At 47.2% G+C, this 21018-nt stretch overlaps 1 protein-coding gene across 1 annotated transcript in view; it reads left to right on the top strand.

The window, feature by feature from the left end:
- SLC2A9 (solute carrier family 2 member 9) overlaps positions 1–20531 on the top strand; it is a 245638-nt gene extending 225107 nt beyond the window's left edge. Inside the window, exon 14 of the mRNA XM_018049726.1 lies at positions 19870–20531. Coding sequence (XP_017905215.1) covers positions 19870–20103 — 234 coding nt within the window. The 3' untranslated portion in view covers positions 20104–20531. The remainder of the gene's footprint in view (positions 1–19869) is intronic.

Below are 21018 nucleotides of genomic sequence, written 5' to 3'. Positions count from 1 at the left end.
TTTACAGGTTTCACACTCCTTTCACAATAACCCAATAACTGATGGCTTTGAAGATGTGTTAGAGGTCACCCTCATTCCAACCAACTCAGTTCCAGCTGGGCGCTCACCTGGCTGGAAACCCCAGGAGCCTGAGAGGTTTCTGGTATCATTGTTCATGCTGGGTCACCCTGCTGTGACGAGCCAGGGCAGAGTAGGACCCTCAGTGCCATAATGTCCCTTCTGCAAGAGCCATATGCCAAGACTGTCACCACATCTGTGGATGCTGCCCTTTGCGCTGTCAGGATGCTCTCATAGAGAAGTCATAGGGATGCTGAGAGCCTGGTCGGGGGCAGGGGACAAGATGAAGGAGGGCACAGCCTTATTCAAAGGCTCAGGGGCAGAAGTGGTGCCCCCTATCCACAGAGCCGGGCCCCACTAGGCACAAGTGATGCACCTGTGCATGCCAGCCTTACAGCGTCCAGACCGGCTGATTCCTCTCAGAGGCATCAGGGCACAGGTGTCACAGAAGGGCTGGGGGATCACTCTTTACAGGTACAAGTTTCAGGGCTTGGCGGCAGTTCAGGGAGAAGTATAGGGGCTGGCAAAGAAAGACAGGGCTGGGAAGGCCTGGAAGCCAGGTCTCTGATCCATTCCCTGGGAGGCATCAGGCTCAGGTCATGTCACTGCCTTTGGCATTTGGGGCAGAAAGTGAAGAGGAACTAAAGAGCCTCTTGAGGAAAGTGAAGGAAGAGAGCGAAAAAGTTAGCTTAAAGCTCAACATTCAGAAAACTAATATCGTGGCATCCAGTCCCATCACTTCGTGGCAAAGAAATGGAGAAACAGTGGAAACAGCGTCAAACTTTATTTTGGGGGGCTCCAAAATCACTGCAGATGGTGAGTGCAGCCATGAAATTAAAAGACACGTACTCCTTGGAAGAAGTGTTATGACCAACCTAGACAGCATATTCAAAAGCAGAGACATTACTTTGCCAGCAAAGGAAATGGCTACTCACTCCAGTATTCTTGCCTGGAAATCCCCATAGACAGTGGAGCCAGGCAGGCTACAGTACATGGGATCGCAAAGAGCTGGACACAACTGAGTAACTAAATGACAACAACAGCAAAGGGTCTAAACGATTGTGGATTTGGTCTTGTCAAATTCCTCAAGCACATTATTTAGGGGAACCAATTTAGGGTAGAAGCTAGTGGTCAGAGCAGGCATGGCTACCCCCCTTACTGACCTGAGGAATCCTGCGTCAAGCCCCTGGCATGGCGCGGAGGCCACTCTCCCCAGCACTGAGATGAACACTGGTTCTTGTCAGCCTGCAGAGCAGCCCTGCTCATCATCACGTGCTCCTGGGCTCCCAGCTGACTGATGCTTCTGCGTGCTGAGTGAGAGGCCCGGGCAGTCACTCCGTGGATCTTCCTACCCTGCTCCCTGGCAAGAGAGCGACAACTTTAGGAGCTTTGCTTGTAGCACTTAATAAGCCTGGAAAGAGGTTGAGGGCTCAGGATTTGTCATCAGAGGACCTGGGTTTGAGTCCCTGCTCTCTGCTGATATGCTGTCTGAGCTGGGATTTCTCCAGACCTCTGTTCCTCATCTGTGTATGGGGGATGATAACAGAGCTTCCTCTTAGAGTTATTGTGAGAGTATATCATAACGCTTGCAAAGCTTTATTACACATGGGTCACAGCGGAAGACAGGCCATGGGTGGGGATGATAAAGGTGCAGACAGGTGGATGAGTTTCAGCAGGTGGGACCTCAGGGAGTCTGAAGGGGATGCAAGTCAGCAAAGTGGTAACAGAGTTGAGGGATGAGGAGTGTGTGCCTTTCTCAGGACTGCTGTAACAATTAACACAAACTGGGTGGCTTAAAACAATAGAAATCTACTCTCTTCTAGCTGTGGAGGCCAGAAGTCTCAAATCAGTCTCCCTGAGCTAAAGTCAAGGTGTTGCATAGCTGACGACAAGAAGTACAGGTGGGTTTTGGAAGCCAGACTTGGACATGTGGTTGGAGGTACCCAGGTGGAGAAGCCCGGAGGATGTGACGCTTAGTCCCTGACTGCTGCCCCTTAGGGTGAGCACAGGGTGCCCCTGAGACCCCTAGGAGGAGTCAGGCAATGCCAGTTCTGGGGTGGTAGGGCTCCTGGTAGATTACAAAAGGGCCTGGACACACTTTAGCAGGAAACAAAGTGGATATTCATATACTAACTACAAATAGTAATTGCATGCCAGGCCTTTGTGTCAGGCATCTGATATTTCATCAGTAAATGCCTGGTAGACCCTACTAGACCTTGAATGCTCTACTAGAAAACTTGCCCTTGATCCTGTAGACCAGGGGTTCTCAGCTCCAGAAACATGAGATCCATGGGTCAGGGAGAAGGGTGCGTAAGATAAATGATTAATACTTGGGACCTGCCACCACCATCACCAAGATTCTGAATCAGTTTGGGGAGAGGAGGGGAGCTGGAATTATCAGTATTTTTAAAGTGGTCCAGATTATTCTAATGTGTAACTGTGGTTGAGAATCAGCCATGCAGATATTTAGGAAACAATGATAGAGACCAAGCAGTACTCACCATTCTGGATTCATCCTGGCTGCCTGGAGGCTGAATTGGGCAGGTAGAGAACAGCTTGTGGACAGGGAGACCTGGCGGCTGGGGTTATCTGTCACCTGCAGGGGAAATGGTCCTGAGGGTCAGATTAGGATGGTGGCAGGAGAATGGGGATGGGGTGGGGAGAGCAGTCAGGAGCAGAGTAAATCCACTTTGCAGAGTGGGGAGGAGGATCTTACATAAGGCAGCACCTGGCCCAGATGCATTGCCCTGGCTGGATGGACAGCGAAGCTGATGACAGCCACCTTGCCGTCAGGACCAACCACACTTCCTTGGTTTTCATCATCTTTAGTTACAGACCAGTGTCAGCCAATCAGCTGCACTGCCTTCAAAGCTGAACTCAGACACCTCTGAACTGGTCCACAGAAGATTTCTATGATTTCAACACTGCCATTGGCATCATCATCAGAAGATTTTATCCATAAAACAAGGGCTTCTTGAGAGGCCCACCTGATGGCCAGGCCTTCTTTCCTCCTTAAACTTGACCTTCAGCCCAGCTCATTCTTTCCCTTTCCCAGTTGCCTAATAGTACAGTGCTGATTGTTGATTTGTTCCCAGGCAGGATGTCCATGGATGTGACCCTGGCTCCACAGTTCAGAAGTTCCAAAGCACAGAGCCTTCCAAAAATATTCGGCCCCTTCTTCCTTTCTATATAGAGGGAGGGCATTTTATAGGTCAGCAACTTTTTTTAATAGTTCTTTCTATTGAACCCTTTGTGTAAGCAAAAACTTTCAAACTTAAAGAGAAGGAGCCGGGACTAAATAGATGAAATGTGCAAAACGATTCCAGATGGATTCAAGAACCAAGTGTGAAAAGTGAAACTAAAAATCAAACAGAGGACAAAGTAGGAAGGTATTGCTGTGACCCAGGCTGGGGATGAGCAAGACCCCCAACAGCACAAACAGTGGGGAGAGAAGGGACAGGTCCAATTATATCAAAATGAGGCGGGGCTGGGGGTGGGGGGAGGTTTCCAGCCAGTGAGGAATAGCAAGATCAAGGGTTCTAGAGATGATGACAGAAGCCATGTGTGACCTCTAAACTGATCAGGGATCAGCACTTAGAGTAGGAAGGACCTCCCACAAGTCAACAATAAAAGAGCATGAGTCCCTCTGGGACAGGTGACAGAAATAGGAAAGGGCAATTCCCAGACAAGAAACCTAAATGGTAACACAGGGGAAGAGAAGCAACTTGTTTAAATCAAAGAAAGGCAAACTACCCCAGTAACATGCCTCTGTGTATTTGCCCAGTTGTCAAAATTAGACACTTAGAGAATACCAAGTGTTGAGACAGACCTAGGGAAACAGGAGCCCTCGTGCACTGGTGGAGCACTCTGGTGCCAGCTAATCATATTGCTCTGTCACTCAGTCGTGTCCGACTCTTTGCGGCCCCATGGAATGTAGCCTCTCAGGCTCTTCAGCCCATGGAGTTCTCCAGGCAGGAATACTGGAGGGGTGGGTTGCCGTTTCCTTCTCCAGGGGAACTTCCTCACCCAGGGGTTGAACCCACGTCTCTTGTGTCTCCTGCATTGGAGGCCAAGTTCTTTACCACTAGCGCCTCCTGGGAAGCCCAATTAATATTAAGTATCCATATATCCTGTGACCCCAAACTCCATCCAGAGATTTTTGCAAAGGTACGTAAGATAGACTGTATAGGGATATCAACTACAGTACTATCTGTGGCAACGAGGGATGAAAGGTAACCTGAGCAGCCACACCTTGGGGGAAGCATAAATAAAGCATAGTAGGTACGCAGTACCAAAGAGTTATGCAGCAATGAAAAGCAATGAACCAAATCTTGATCAACAAGACATGTGAATCTAAACCCAGGGGAGAAAGAAGTAAAACACGGAGTGGAGTCTGTAGCCCAGAACTGTTTATGCAAATTTAAAACACAGACATAAAGCAACAGTGAAGATTTCCACCAAAAAAGTCAACAGAAGACAACTGATAGAAAGACAGATGATAGATAGGAAAAGTGAAAGTGAAAGTTGCTCAGTCCTGTCCGACTCTTTGCGACCCCGTGCACTATACAGTCCATGGAATTCTCCAGGCCAGAATACTGGAGTGGGTTGCCTTTCTCTTCTCCAGGGGATCTTCCCAGTCCAGAGATCAAACTCAGGTCTTCCACATTGCAAGCAGATTCTTTACCAGCTGAGCCACAAGAGAAGCCCAAGAATACTGGAGTGGGTAGCCTGTACCTTCTTCAGCGGATCTGCCCAACCCAGGAATCAAACCGGTCTCCTCCATTGCAGGTGGATTCTTTACCAACTGAGCTATCAGGGAAGCCCTTCTATAGTTAGGAGGCAATTCTAATTATACATGGTGCACTGTAGAAACTACGAAAATATAAAGAAAATGAAGTGAAAACATTCATGTTATAGGTTAATGATGCTGTTTCCTACCCTTCCTTCAAATACTGGTAATTTTTCATATTTATAAAAATTAGAACCATTTGTTTTGCTTTGGTTTTTATTTTTCTCACCTGGCATCGTAGTATACACATTTCCTGTTGCCCATGGACATAATTCATGCCTGGAGAATTCCATGGACTGCGGAAGCAGGGCTCCTGCCAGCTTGAGCTTCCCCAGGGTCTCTGGGTTTCCAGGGATTGTTCAGGAAGCCTTGAAGGCGTGACTTTGACTCAAACCGAATGGGCCTGCTGGCCGCACTGACAGAGACACCGGTCAGGAGACCACATTTAGATTTAGGGGAATGTCAGCCTCCCGACCCAAGCCAGGGAAGACAATGGTTAAATTTCCTTTCTGGCTGGGAGCGAAGGCAGAGAGCCAGGTTCTTGGGGCTGCCCCTGGCAATGATGAAGGCATTGGAAAAATGCAGGACTCACAAGCTCACCCCACTGGGACCCTCTCATGTGATCAACTTCTGTTTGTTGTAGTCTCCATGAGTAAATCATTTCCATTCTACAGCCCTTCTGGGAGCCATGTCAGCCATAATCAAGAGCCACTGTATTCACTTCCCAGGGCTGCCATAACAAAATTCCACAGACTGGGGGGCTTAAACAACAGAATTGTTGTTTTCTCACACCTGAGACAAAGGCTTTTGCAAGGTTGATTTCTCCTGAGGCCTCTCTCCTGAGGCTTGTGGACAGCCATCTTCTCCCTGTATCCTCACATGCTCTTCCTTCTGCGCATGTCTGGTCCTAATAGCCTCTTCTTACAAGAAAACAAGTCATCATAGATCAGGGCCCGCCTATATGACCTCATTTTCCCTTATCACCTCCTAAAGACCCTGTCTCCAGATACAGTCCCTCTGAGGTACTGGGGGATAGAATTTCAACATAGAAATCGTATGCATGCTCAGTCGTGTCCAACTCTTTGGGACTTCATGGACTGTAGCCTGCCAGGCTCCTCTGTCCATAGATTTTTCAGACAAGAATACTGGAATGGGTAGCCATTTCCTACTCAAGGCTTAATAAATGGTAGCTGCTGTGATTGGTCGGAGAAGGCAATGGCACCCCACTCCAGTACTCTTGCCTGGAAAAATCCCATGGATGGAGGTGCCTGGTGGGCTACAGTCCATGGGGTCGCTAAGAGTCAGACACGACTGAGTAACTTCACTTTCACTTTTCACTTTCCTGCATTGGAAAAGGAAATGGCAACCCACTCCAGTGTTCTTGCCTGGAGAATCCCAGGGACGGGGGAGCTTGGTGAACTAACGTCTATGGGTCACACAGAGTCGGACACGACTGAAGCGACTTAGCAGCAGCAGCAGCAGCAGCTGTGATTGGTGGTTGTTCTCATTGCCCTAATGTGCCAGGTACTATGTTAGGTACAAATAATCACATCGTGAGTTCACCCCTCCTATCCATCTCATTGTGGTTCATTCTTTATGTCTTTGTTGTAGAAGATCTTTTCTGGTAGGTTCCAGGCTTTTGCACTGATGGTTGCCCTGCAGATAGTTATGACTTTGGTGTCGTCCTAAAAGGAGGTGACCTCAGGGTCTTTCTATGACATCTTGGCCACTCTCCAGGTACAAATGAGAAACAAGAAGAAACCACACAGACATTGGGGTCTGACGACCTGACCTTGAATCCTGGCTCTGCAGCTCACCAGTTTGGAAGCCTGGCACACTGCAGTCCGTGGGATCACCAAGAGTCGGAGATGAGCAAAGTTTGGTAAAGAGCAGGCTGGTCAAACTTTGTCCAACTTCGGTTGCCCTCCAAGCCATAATTTTTGTCTTTATAAAACAAGAGAATTGCCCCCACTTTTGCAGCAGGGCTCTCTAAAAAATAAGAGACAAAGTCAAGGCTTCAACACAGTGTCTACCCACAGATACTAAGGGACAGTTGCTGTCAAGATCACTGTGGGAAGGCTGTTTCCTGCTGTGAGATCTTAGGATCACCTGGAAAGAGGAGACAGGGCAGAAAGATCAACCATGATAAACACCAGAAACTTGCACCATCCCTTACTAGCTGAGCCGTCGGGACACGTGGCCTCCCAAAGCTTGCCTTCTCCCCCTCCTTTCTCTTTCTCTCCTCTCCTGCAAAGTGTTCTAGGTGGACTGGGCCAGGCTCCCTTGATCCCTAAGGAGATTACTAGACTGCCTTCTCCTCTGAACCTTTGCTGTGGTCAGCATCCTTGGGTCCCTTGGGTCATCGGTAGTAAATGCCTTCAGATGACTTGGCCTCTGCCATTAGCATCAGTATTTTCTGATTGGAAGAAAATTGCATGCAAATGTATGCCTGCTGGATTCCACTGGAGTTAAAAAATTCCTCTTGAGTTCAACAAAATCTGGAGGGGAGATGATTCTTTTCAACTTGGAAAATATTAGGTCATGTCCCAAATGCCTATGCAAAGCAAAGAGGAAAGCTGATGCTGATCTGGGATGGTGGGCTCCAAGAGGAAGTGAAGCTGCTCCCAGCCTCTCTGGGGAGAGAGAGGGAGAGAGCGTCTTTCACCCGCTCAGCCCCTGCGGGTGAAAGCTTCATACTGAGACCTAGAGACAGGGAAGTGAACCGTGAGTCACAAGCTGCCCTGACATCCCAGGAAGAACAGACGTGACTCATGGGAAGCGTGTAGTTTCACGGGAGGATGTAAAATGGAGGGCTTAACTGGGCTGACCAGTGTAAGGACCTCTCAAGCTAAGACCGAGGAAGCGCATGCACAGAGCAGGGGTAGCGAGGCTATGCCTGGCAGGGAGATGGAAGAAGATGTTGGCAGAAGCCTTGAACAGGCACGGAGCATCCGAGGAAAGGAGAGGATTGCAGGTCATTCTGAGGGAGAACAGGGAGCTAAGGCCAAATCCCTCAAGGCATTGAAAGCATGGGAGGGATTTGGGGTTTATCCGAAGGACTCTGGGAAGCCACTTCATGACTTTAAGACATGATCCATTTTGTGCTTTTAAAATGCTTCTTCAGCTGCCTGCTGGGAACTAGATTCAGGGCAGGGGCGGGAGAAATGGATGCTAAAGTCATAGAAATCAGAATGGTGTTGCACAGTAAGGGTGGGGTGGGGGGGTGGGAATTGACTAGAAAATGGCACAAGGAAATTTCTGGAGGAATAGAGGTGTTCTGCCTCTTGAGAGAGGTGTTGGTTACACCTGGGCTTACTTTTCTCCAAACACACTGAACTACGCATTTAACAGGGACTTCCCTGGTGGTTCAGTGGTAAAGAATCCACCTACGAATGCAGGAGACGTAGGTTCAATTCTTGGGTTGGGAAGAACCCTTAGAGATGGAAATGGTAACCGAATCCAGTATTCTTGCCTGGGAAATCCCATGGACAGAGGAGCCTGGCAGGCTACAGACCATGGGGTTGCAAAGAGTCAGACAGGACCTAGTGACTAAAAAACAACAACAACAGTTCACTTAAGGTTTGGGCAAGTTACTATATGCAAATTCTTTCTTGATAAAAATTTAAACGTTTTATTTTATGCTGGGGTATAGACAATTAACAATATTGTGATAGTTGCAGGTGAACAGTGAAGGGACTTAGCCACACATATACATGTATCCATTCTCCCCCAAACTCCCCTCCCGTCCAGGCTGCCACATAACACTGAGCAGAGTTCCATGTGCTGTACAGTAGGCGCTTACTGTTTACCCATTTTAAATATAGCAGTGTGCACATGTCCATCCCAAACTTCCTAACTGTCTCTCCTCCCAGACACATCCTCTCGGCAACCATAAGCTCATTCTCTAAGTCTGTGAATCTCTTTCTGCTCTGTAAGTTCGTTTGTGATTTCTTTTTAGATTACACGTGTAAGGACTACCATACGATATTTCTCAAAAGTCGTATGCTTTTTTAAGAAAGAGAAAAGATGTTTCATGGTAAAGTCATCAAGTCTTTGTGTTATAGCAAAGACAGGCAGAGAGGGAGGAAGTAGTCAAAGGTGATTTCCGGTGTCTGTCTTGGGCGGGCGGCAGCATAGCAATGCTGGTTCTGAGAGCAGGTGGACGAGGCAGACACGCCAGGGATGAGGGCACGGCTGGGAGTGGACATGTCAGCAGGGCTGTTAACGTGGCTTCCAAGGGAGCTTGTTGAATTGAAACACTACCCATCAGGCAGCCTCGGGGCTGTGTCTACCTCAAAGCTTCCTGGACAGCACCACCAAGACCCTAACTGTACACACGCCAGTGACTTTGAAACCACAACCCACACCAGAGAAGTAAGTCACTCCTAAGATGCCTGCTCCCTCTTCTAGCTTCCCCGGAAGCATCCTCGGGTTTCAGGTCCACTCTGCTATTACAGTAGAACAGCCTGACCTTAAAGCTCTTAGCGGAATTGGAGTTACAAGTGTAAGGCACCTGGCTTCCCATCAGTTCTTAAATGGTGTTCCAGGCCTCTGAGAGCTCACTGTAAATCTCCCATGAGCCAGTGTTCCAGCTACACGGGTGGGTGTGGAAACTAAGCAGAAGAATTATGCTTTTGTCTCCTTATGAAAATCTAACTTGGACTCCCTTTCGTACCTTCACGCATCTCCATAAAAGTCCCCCCATGTCATTCTTTTATCCTCTAATTCAACATATTTATATTAAGAAAATGCTTACAATGAGCTGGGCACTGCCTCGGGCTGGGGCTACAATGGAGAGCCAGGGACATGGATTCTGCCATCATGGAACTTACAACCCTGGCTGGGCTTGGACACCAGGTGAGCAGCTGAAAAGTTGGAGGAAGAGGTACAGAGTCAGCAGGAAGTATGGTGGGAGATGGGAATGGCCAAGACCAATATGGAGGAAGGACAGTTGTTTTGTAAATAAAGTTTTATTGGAACACAGCCAAGCACATTCATGTGTGCTTCATCAACGCCCATTGCCTTCCCACAAAAGCAGAGCTGAGAGGTTCTGAAAGAGACTGGATGGCTCTTTACAGGAAAAGTTTGCCAACCCCTGGGCTCAACTCCCAGAGTGGAGATGTCAAGGGAGGCTAGATAGAGGAGCCACGGAGAGAAAGAAACACACTAGGACTTTTGGGAGAATCTGCTAAGAGGATAGGAGCTGTCACGAATGACTTTTACTTTTCTACCTGATGTGGTCCAGCCTCAGACATCCTCTCTACATTGTGCAGAGCCCACAGAGAGAGCGGGGAGCTGACAGTCACATTACACTGGATGCCGGGCACTGTTCTAAACACACTATGATTAACCCACCTCTCTGGTGTGAGAGGCCACACCAGACACTGTGATGGGTTCCTGGTACCCAGAGAAGGGTGACATGTGTCTTCTGTGCCCAGGGAGATTTGGGATGCCACCAACTTGCAAACAGTAGGATATGCTCAGATGGGTTTCTGGACGTGCTTGGACCTAGTGTGAAAAGGAAGGGAAGGTTTCTAAGTAAAGGAAGGAAGAGTTCTGGTCAGTTCTTCTGGAGGATAGAGCCACTATTGCAGGAATTTTTCATTCTAACTCAGAACACCTTTTGCTTTTGATCATCTGAGTGATGGCTACTTCTAAAGTGAACCCAGAATTACACCAGGCTATCATTTTGTTGCCTCCAGAGCATGTGACTGTGATCAGATTTCCAGGCAGTGCCCATGCCCTCCCCTAGCCGCACACGACAAGGCTGATACACATGGAATCCAGGACTAATCTGTCAGAGCTGTCAGAGCTCACAAATTTGTTCCCTGCACGTTTACTTCATATCTATCTTCCTTGTTCAGGAAAGCAGGCAGTTTTAAAGAGCTGCTATGTATTCACACCATTCTGATAAACTGGAGGATAAAGCTGAGATTTCTCTTTGCTCTCACGGATCTTTTCCTAAAAGTAGCACTTTGCCACAATTGCCTTACATTTTTAGTGTAATTTGGTGGTAGAGTGTATTCTCAAAAGAAAATTTTTTTCTCCATATTAAAGACTATGAAACATTTTCATGGTCATTTGTAATAACACAAAAGGTATATTTAGAGAAAGCTATGTGACTATAGCTTATTTTTTGTAAGTTGGAAGCTTACCTGGGTGAGAAGGCCCAGCACCCACACCTGATGGGGTTCTACTGTGTCTACTACTCTAGTTTCCTCTGAGGGCTCCCAGGAGACCCTGAGCATCCTCCTTCCACTTCCAGACTTGTCCTCAGCTGAACCAGCTAGGAGGATGAGCTCTGCATCCTGGAAGATTTTTTTTAGTTAAAGTGCTTGCATCTGACTTGAGCTTTAGCACTTCCTTTTGGTAAAGTTCCTTTTGATACTTGTTCACCATGAGTGAATTACTTCTGGGTTTACATTCTTTCAATTACACCATATAAATATGGGCTTCCCTGGTTGGCTCAGGTGGTAAAGAATCTGTCTGCAATGAGGGAGACCTGGGTTTGATCGCTGAGTTGGGAAGATCCCCTGGAGAAGGGAATGGCAACCCATGCCAGTATTCTTGCCTGGAAAATCCCATGGACAGAGGAGCCTGGCGGGCTACAATCCATGGGGTTGTAGTTGAGTCAGACACAACTGAGTGACTAACACTTTATATTTTTAAATTATGTTATGAAACGCATCATACGCAAAAGAGTATGAGATACATCATACACATGTCAACTGAAAAAGATTGCACAATCTAAAAGATGAGAGCTCTGTTTTATTTGGTGGGCAAAACTGAGGACTTCAGCATCTCAGATCACTCTGAGATGCTGTTCCAAAGAGGCATCAGGGGGAACTAGGATATACAGGAGTTTTTGCAACAAAGGCCAGTAGTCAGAACACCCAAAGATTGCTATGAAGTAAAGAAAACCGGATATCTCAAGTTAAGGAATTTGGTGCTCTTCTACGTATGGGAAGATGCAACAGTCTGGGCTCACTGAAGTCAGTCCTTTGATGTGCATCTTATCTTTCTGGGGCAATACCCTGTGTTTTCTCATCCTGAGTTTCCTCAGGGTGTACCGTTGGGGGGGTGACTACAGTGTCTAATGATTGGATGGCAGGAGGCATTATGTTTCTATCCGGAGTTCCCTCTGGGCTCACCATCAGAGCAGCTCTCACGTAATGACTTGATCGCTGCAACATCTTTGCTGATATGGCAGGCAGTATTCTTCATTCACATACACAAAGAGAAAAATGTATTATTATAATTACAGGATGCACTATATATAAAAGTATCAGGGAAAAATCAGTGTACTTAGTCAACGAAAGCCATTTCAATCCCCTGAGTTGTCATTGTTGTTCAGTGGCTAAGTTGTATCTGACTCTTTGCAACCCCATGGACTGTAGCATGCCAGGCTCCTCTGTCCATGGGGTTCTCCCAGCAAGAACATAAGAGTGAGTTGTCATTTACTTCTTCAGGGGATCTTCCCGCATCAGGGATTGAACCTGCGTTTCTGGCATTGGGAGGTGGTTTCTTTACTACTGAGCCACCAGGGAAGCCTGATCCCCTGGGTGCCTCTCTCTAGTCGCTAGCAGGGATTTTGTGCTAATTATTCTCTAGGTTTTCTTCAGGATTTGACCTCTTTATAAGTGTGTCCCTAACAAACAAGTGTTTTGCTCTTCCTGGTTTTAAAGTTATACAAAGAGAATCATCCTGAAGGTGTTTTCTGTGCCATATATACTGTTGAGTGCCATCTGTGTCATATGCCCAGCAACAGGTCATTGCTTCTCACTGCTCTAAGAATCCTTTGTATGATGTATCCCAATGTATTTATCCCTTCCCTTTCCCATGAGCACTGGCATCTTTCCCATTTCCTTGCTCTAGAAATAGTGCTATCATGAACATCCTGGAACAATGCACAGGAGTTTCATGCTGATGGGAATGCTGACATCCGCTATGCCATGCAGGAGACACCAGCCGTGTGACTCCTGCGGACCTGCACGTGGCTAGTGGAACGGAAGAACTGAACTTTTAATTAATAGAAAATTAAAGAGTGCACCTCTAGTGTTACCCAAAGGGCGGGGCATGGAGGGGGGCGGTCTGGTTGATGACTGCTCAAAAGCCAATGAACAGGCTAGGTTGGTAGAAAGGAAAGTTTGCTGAATATTAGATGCCAGCAACTTGAGGGGGAGGGCAGCCATCTTTCCAAAGACCAACTCCCCCCATGACAAGTAGGGGATAAGAGCCTTTGTAGGCTACATGAAGAAACAGTACAGTCAGCTCTGACAGTCGTCTTGATTGTTTTAGGTAGAGTTAATGTTCAGTTCCAGGGTCCGTTGGTTTCCATCTCCTTGAGGCCAATTCTCAGAATAGGTGCAGCTTATATCGCAGTTATAGTCTGGTCATCATGTAGTTAATTTCTCCACCTTGTGAGGGTTTCAGTATCTATAAGACAGCTCATAGGATATGGCTTAGAAGACTGTCTATAGCCCTTGAGGATCTAAAGGCCCTTGACTGTGCTTAATAAGTAAGTTGTTATTTGGTCTCCTTTGACCGTTTTCCTTCGTTTCTGCATGTTCTCATTTCTCTGATTAAACTTATTCTTTGACTAACGTTTTCCACAGACAAAAGGCCAGCAGAGGACATGGGGGGAAGGACCACAAGGTCTCGCTCTGTTTCGCTAGGACAGATCCACTCTGAGTGTCATTGCTGGGTCGTAGGGTGCACACAACTCGCCTTGACTTGGTCATGCCCAGCGGTGCTCCAAAGAAGCTATGGCTATTTACAGACTCAACTGTGTTTGCAAGGGTATGAAAATTCATGTTGCTCATCAACACTTGATAGTGTCATTGTCAGACGTCACGTTCTTGCCAGTCTGATAGTGCGAAATGGTATAAAATTATGATTTTAACTCATATTATTCGGAATTGCTAAGAACAATGAGCACCTTTTCACAAGTGTATTTGCCATTTGTGTTTCCTCTCCTGTGAAAAGGTCGTCCAGAAATTCTGCCCTTTTTTCTATTAAGGTCATCATTTTCTTATTGACTCAAAAAGAGGTTTTTTTTTTAAATTCAGGGTATAAATTCTTTGTTCATTATGTATCACAATACTCCCCCATTTGTGGCTCTTGTACTCTTTGTATGGTACCTTTTGTTTGTTTGTTTTGTTGGGTCAAGAAGCAGTGACTTTATATGGAAAGCCAGCAGACCAAGAAGGTGGACTAATGTCCCAAAGAAACATCTCTATTTGGTAGCTTTTTATGAACAAATGTCCTTGATTTTAGAGTAGTCAGATTTTTTTTCATTTATGAACCAAGGTTTGTGAATGTGAAAGTGTTTCACAGAAAACCTCCAATATGATTATGTCCATTTTACTGATGGGGGAAATAAAGCCCAGATGGGTTGTGGCACTCCCCAGCATCGATGATGAGCTGCATATTTGCTGGAGTCTGATCTAGAATTGAGCGAGGTCTGTGGCTTCTTAGGCAGGGTCCTTCTCACTACAGATGTGCTGCCTAAAATCTCCGAGTTCAGAGGACACTGGACAGACCCTCCCACACCATCCTTACTTAGGAGGGGTTGAGTAACTTCTCAGGAGCAGCTGGGCAGAAGGTGAACTTCTGAGTTGTTGTAAAGTAAGAGAGGAGGCGGGGAAAGTGACGCATACATTTTCCGACAGTTCTTTGCCAGACCTGCTGCACCGAATCAGTTTGCCCAAGGGAGGCAGGAATGGAAGCGAGACAGTGGCCTCCAGATCAAGTCAAGGGAAAAGTGTCAGTCACTCAGTCATGTCCGACTTTTTGTGACCCCCATGGACTGTAGCCTGCCAGGCTCCTCTGTCCATGGAATTTTCCAGCAAGAATACTGCAGTGGGTTGCCATTTCCTTCTCCAGAGGATCTTCCCAACTTACTGATCCAACCTGCATCTCCTGCATTGGCAAGTGGATTCTTTACCATCTGAGCCACCTGGGAAGTGCCAGATCAGGTTAAACCGGATTCAAATCCAGACACCAGCTGGGGAACTACAGGCAAATCACTTGCCCTTTCTGATCCTCACTTTCTCACCTGTAAGAGAAGGTTAGGAAGATCGGTTTCACAACTGCTGTTTGTAAACACCAAAGGATCCCAGTAACATATTATCCACTCCCCTCCCCAAAACACACACACACACACACACACACACACACACACCAGCAAGGGAGTCCTCAGAGGTAATGGAGAGAGTGTGAGCTCCCAAGTGGGCCCACTTCAGTGTGAGTCCTGACTCTCATGGACCCCTACAAGGCCTTGGACATGTTTCAGAAGCTCTCTAATCCTCAGTTTCATCTTTTGTTAAAAAAAAAAAAAGAAGGAAAGATAAACGGCTCTATCACAGTGTGAGCTACAGGGATCAGATGAGATAATGTCTCTAATATTGCTGACACCCAGGAGGTGCTTAATAAGTGCATTTCTCTTCCCAGATTAAATGCAGTCGCAGCTTGCAATAATGCCAGGTCACTGCATGACTGCTGGCAGGAAATTATTTAGGGCAGATGCCAACGAAGGTCCTTCAGCTGCCAGGACCAGGGTGAACTTCCAGCTCCCAGGCATTCTGCTCCCCATCCATCCAGGTCTCCTCCCGCCCTCTCCAGTGCTGGCCCTGACTTCCTGAAGGAACCTCTGGGCTTCGCGTGGCCCAAGGCTTCTTTTTCTCATTGACTTTCTTGTGTTTTTTTTTTTTTTAGGACTGCTTTCTTTTCTTTATTTAATTAATTTTTATTGAAGTATAGTTGCATTACAACATTGTATTAGCTTATACTGTATGGCAGAGTGAATCAGCTGTACATGTACATATATTCCCTCTTTTGCAGACTCCCTTCCCATTTAGGCCACCACCGAGCACTGAGTAGAGTTCCCTGAGCTGCACAGTTGGGGTTTTTCTCATTGACTCATTAGCCTTGTCTCTCCTCATCTTCTACCCCATCCTGACTTTCTAGACTGTGAGCATGGTGTGAAGAACACTGGCTGGGGGGGCAGATGGACAGGTTTGGATTGGCTTTGTCTCTTGGGTCCAGAACATGCCGCCCATAACTGCATCCCTCTCAGTTTTCTTATTGGAAAAACAACACACATGCCATAGCGTGGGTGGGAACATTAGATCAGTGTTAAATCAACAATCCTGCAGTTAGATCAGGCTTCCCAGGGTAGCTCAGCAGTCAAGAATTCGCCTGCCATTGCAGGAGATGCAGGTTCTATCTGTGGGTCCGGAAGACCCCTGAAGAAGGAAATGGCAACCCACTCCAATATTCTAGCCTGGAAATTCCATGGACAGAGGAGCCTGGCTGGCTTCACTCCATAGGGTCACAAAGAACCAGACATGACTGAGCTTGTGTGTGTGCGCGCGCAACGTGCGTGTGCACGCACGCACACACACACACACTGTCAGATCGGGGGGCCTCTTCCACCTCTCCAGCCCCATTCTCACCCCGCCACCTGCAGAGCTGTGCTGTCCACGTCACCCTGGACAGGCAGGATGACCTCCCTCTGCCTTGATTACCCCATCTGTAAAGAGGGACCCATCTGTTTTCCTGAGGTGGGAAGTGCGCATTCGTGTAGAAGCTCCAACTCCACCAACCCGGCAGAGGAGATGCCTATCTATCCCGTTCTCTTCTCTCCTCTCTGGTCTCCAGCCACCTCCCAACACCCTCCTAATGATGCTTCTCACTCAGGAGCAGGTGTCTGCAGAGCCAGCTCTAGGATTGGGGGATTCTGTGGGGCACGCGTGTCTGCCGCAAGTTCCGCCCCTCATAAGTGTGACCCGGCCAGACTTTTCCTCTGAGAGTCAGTGGGCCTGTGCCCTGGAAGTGGGCCCACTCACCTGGCCTTCCCATCAACTTGGCTTCCGAGAGTCACAAGGTGGGCAGTGTTCCTTCCCAAGGTGCCCGCAGTACCGAAGGTTTCTTGGCTCAGTTCTGTGACATGGTGAGAAAAATCCTGGCTCCACCCTTTGGGTCTTGTGAGAAAGGAAGCCAAGCCGGGAATAGCTCTGCAGGGGACAGCTCTGAGAGGTCCCAGGCATCTCCACATGTGGCCAGGGTAGGCAGGGAGCCGCTCTGAGCCTCAGTGTGTCTATACACCCAGTGAGCACTTCTGGAGCACCTACTACGTGTCAAGTGGTCTCCCAGGTTCTGAAAACAAGAAAAATAACAACACCTGTCCTCCAGCAGCCCACCTCCTGGTGGGGGAGAGGGTTAATGAAGGATCCTGCTGGGGAGTGGAGAGTGATTTGGTAAGCAGTGAAGAAGGGTAAGTGGAGAGCTGGGGAAGCCCTTTAGAAGCAGAAGCTGGAAGAACTTTTCTGAGAAAGAAAGCTGAGATGAAGAGAAGTGAGATGTGCAGACATGTGAAGATTATTCCAGGGAAAGGGAAGAGCAGGTGCAAAGGTCCTGAGGCAGGATACTGGAGGAGTGTCAGGAAGGCAGTGTAGCGGGAGCAGAGAAACAGCGTGGGAGAGGGAGGTCAGAGAAGTCAGGGGGCGGAGTGGTGGCCGGGCTTAGAGGCCATGGTAAGGACTTGGGCCTTGCTCACATGACTTGGGATGTCATGATGTATCTGGAGCAGAGAAGTGGCACACTCTGTCTTTTTAAAAATGTTTCTTTCTTTCTTTATTTGGCCACATTGGGTCCTTAGCTGTAGCACGTGGGATCTTTCTGTCGTGGTGCACAGACTTTCTAGTTGCTGCTCAGTAGTTGCAGTGCATGGGTTTAGTTGCTCTGCAGCATGTGGGATCTTAGTTCCCTCTCCAGGGCTGGAAACCACATCCTCTGCATTGAAAGGCAGATTCCTAACCACTGGACCACGAGGGAAGTCCCCACGCTCTGTCTTTTGCTTCACAGGAGCACTGTGGCTTCTCTCTTGGGCATAATATTAAGTGGGGACACCAGAGAAATCCATTGAGAAGTTATACTGACAATCCGACCCAGAGACGATGATGTGTGTGCATGCTCAGTCACTTCAATCGTGTCTGACTCTTTGTGAATCCATGGACCATAGCCCGCCAGGGTCCTCTGTCCATGGGATTTTCCAGGCAAGAATACTAGAGTGGGTTGCCATGCCCTCCTCCAGGGCATCTTGCAGACCTAGGGATCGAACCTGCATCTCCTGCATTGCAGACAGATTCTTTACCACTGAGCCACCAGGGAAGCCCAGAGATGATGATAACTTGAACCAAAATGGTTGCAGGATAAGTGGTAACAAGTGCTCATATTCAGAATATACATCAGGGTAGAGGTGACATGATTTCCTGATGCATCAGATGTAGGTGTGAGAGAGGAAAAGTGTCTGGTTGGTCTAAGCAAACGGAAGGATGGAGGTGCCATCAACTGAGATGAGGAAGACCAGAACAGCAACAGGTTTAGGGGCTCTGCTGAGACCCGGTTAGTCAAGATGGCCATCAGGCATACAAGTGGAGATGTTGAAAGTCAAGGTGGATATCTCTTGTTTCATCTTCAAAGCAACATGTGGTATAGACTGTGTTATAAATGAGGAATTTCAGTCAGTGCTTTGAAGTTCTATCTTAAATGGCACATCTTCAGTGTTGACAACTTGTGTAAATGATGGAGTCAGGATTTGAATCCCACCCAACCGACTGCAGAGCCCAAGCTTTCTCTTCTCTATTCTGCTCCTGGAATCTCTGTGGACAAGTGGAAGGCACATACCCTTCTAGACAAGCCCTCCGAGGTGTGGCATATTTATGCCATCCAGAACTGCTCTATGACTTCTACAGAGAATGTCTCATTTAATCCTTACAACAGCCTTCAACTCCCATTATTATCCTCATTTTACAGCTGTGGAAACTGAGGCACCAAGAGCCTCAGAGTCAGTAAACGGTGGATCTAGGAGGTGATTTCAAGAGATCAAGCCCTTCAACACTATGTCATGTGTCAAAATCAAGTGTTTGTCGAATCAAAGAGTAGCGTGTAATTGACTAAAATCATGATATTGCTGACTGTAAAGTATCATTCAAAGACAGTGCTATCTTTGAATCAACAGACATTTGTAGAATGAAAAAGCCTTTGCCCTGACAACTGGAACCTATAAAGACTTTTATTTAACAAACATTTATTGATCAACTACTACAAGCCAGGCACTGGATAGACCCAGAAGCCCTAGAGGTAACCAAGTCGTGAAGAAGCTCAAGGTCTAGTGCAGTAGCCAGGGTCATTCCAGTCCAAGCATTAAGTGCTATAATCAGGATATATAAAGTACTGTTGGGTGATTACATTCAGCATTTCTCTTTTTTCTAGTCTCTCTTATTTGTGTGAAGCTGTATCAGGATAGCAATCAGTGAATTACATCTTTTGCATATTAGAAAAAAATGGTGTTATCTTGACCTAGCCTGTGCTCTGTAATTTTCTTATCAACTAGGGAATTTCACTTCCCTTTTGACATCACACTTTTCTCATGTGTATAGTAGTGGGGGTTTGGAGGGCGGAATGTGGCTAATGGTAAATATGAATGTAGGATAACATTCAGCAAGCATCACACTTTGCTTTCGTCATGATTAATTTACTATTTATTTACTTATTTGGCTATGCCAGGTCTTCGTTGCAGCATGCAGGATCTTTGATCTTTGTTGCCAGATGTGGAATCCTGAGTTGCAACAGCTGAGATCTAGGTCCCTGACCGGGGATGGAACCTGGGCTCCCTGCATTGGGAGCTCAGAGTCTTAGCCACTGGACTTACCCGGGGAAGTCCCCATTTTGATTCATTTTTATATGCCTTGTTTCCAAAATAAATAAAAACTGCCACTTCCTCATCTTTGCCAGGGTTTGAAGCTGATTCATGTGTGCCTCATGTGAGAACGTCTCAGGTGGACATTTGTAAGGCACCTTGGCCTGTAGAGGCACCCTCACACATGCTGTGTTTAATCCAGAAATGTTGATCCAGGGATGGGAAACTTTTTTTTTTTTTTTTTAATCAGCCTAGAGGTGGTTTTGCAGCCCATCTAGCAATTGTCTTTCTGATGCCTTTTGTCTCTGCCTTTCCACAGCAAAGTCTGGACACCTACTGTTTCCTGGTTTTTGCTGCAATCTGTTTCACAGGTGCTCTCTATTTGTATTTTGTCCTGCCTGAGACCAAAAACAGAACGCATGCAGAAATCAGCCAGGCATTCGCCAAAAGGAACAAGGCATACCCACCAGAGGGGAGAACTGACTCAGCAGTAACTGATGATAAGACGAACATTCGGCCTGAACCAGACTCCTCCTCTGCACTGGAGAACTGAGTCAAAAACAGCGTTGTCTGAATGGACGGGCTCACCATTTTAAAACCAGAGTCCCCTGCAATTTTAGCCTGATGAAATATTTAAAAATAAGCCTTTGCTAATCCAACATTGCAACCCATTTGGGATTTCTTCACAGCTGAATCCCCCAAAGTCTTCTGGCAGTTGGAATCTCCCCTTCAGTGGACCGAGTTTTCTTCTATAGAGATCCATGCCCTGCCTTCTTCACAACTTACCCCATGGTTTTGAAATGAAACTGGGGACACAGCATTTGAATGCTTTCTCAAAGGTCAACAATCTGGTCTGACAGAGGACTCAAAGGGCTTCCAGTCCCAGCTCTAACAGTAGTAGCCTTGAGCTGCCCTCAGTCTGGATCCTGAAGCTTTCAAGGACTCTTGGCTCTGATTGCTGAAGCTGAAACTCCAATACTTTGGCCACGTCATGCGAAGAGTTGACTCATTGGAAAAAACTCTGATGCTGGGAGGGATTGAGGGCAGGAGAAGAAGGGGACGACCGAGGATGAGATGGCTGGATGGCATCACCAACTCGATGGACATGAGTTTGAGTGAACTCCAGGAGTTGGTGATGGACAGGGAGGCCTGGCGTGCTGTGATTCTTGGGGTTGCAAAGAGTCGGACATGACTGAGCGACTGAACTGAACTGAACTGAATCAATGCCCTTTTCCAATCTCTGACTCTGCTTTGTGGATCTCAGACTCTGGAGAGACTGTTCCCCACCCACCACCCTCCAGGTTCTATCTCTCCCAGGCCATCCCGGGTTGGGGGAGTGCTCCCAAAACATCTTTTCTGAGTATCAGATGTGCTCACAGCAGGCAAAAAGGGGATCAATATAGAAGACCTGGAGAGGCAGATGTGAGAAGTAACTTCCAGAAGCTGAGAGAAGCAGGACCACAAATGG

Source organism: Capra hircus, chromosome 6 (genome assembly GCF_001704415.2).
Source record: "Capra hircus breed San Clemente chromosome 6, ASM170441v1, whole genome shotgun sequence".
NCBI classification, from domain to species: domain Eukaryota; kingdom Metazoa; phylum Chordata; class Mammalia; order Artiodactyla; family Bovidae; genus Capra; species Capra hircus.
The sequence above is the reverse complement of the archived record's forward strand: the minus strand, read 5'-3'. Positions and strand labels throughout refer to the sequence as shown.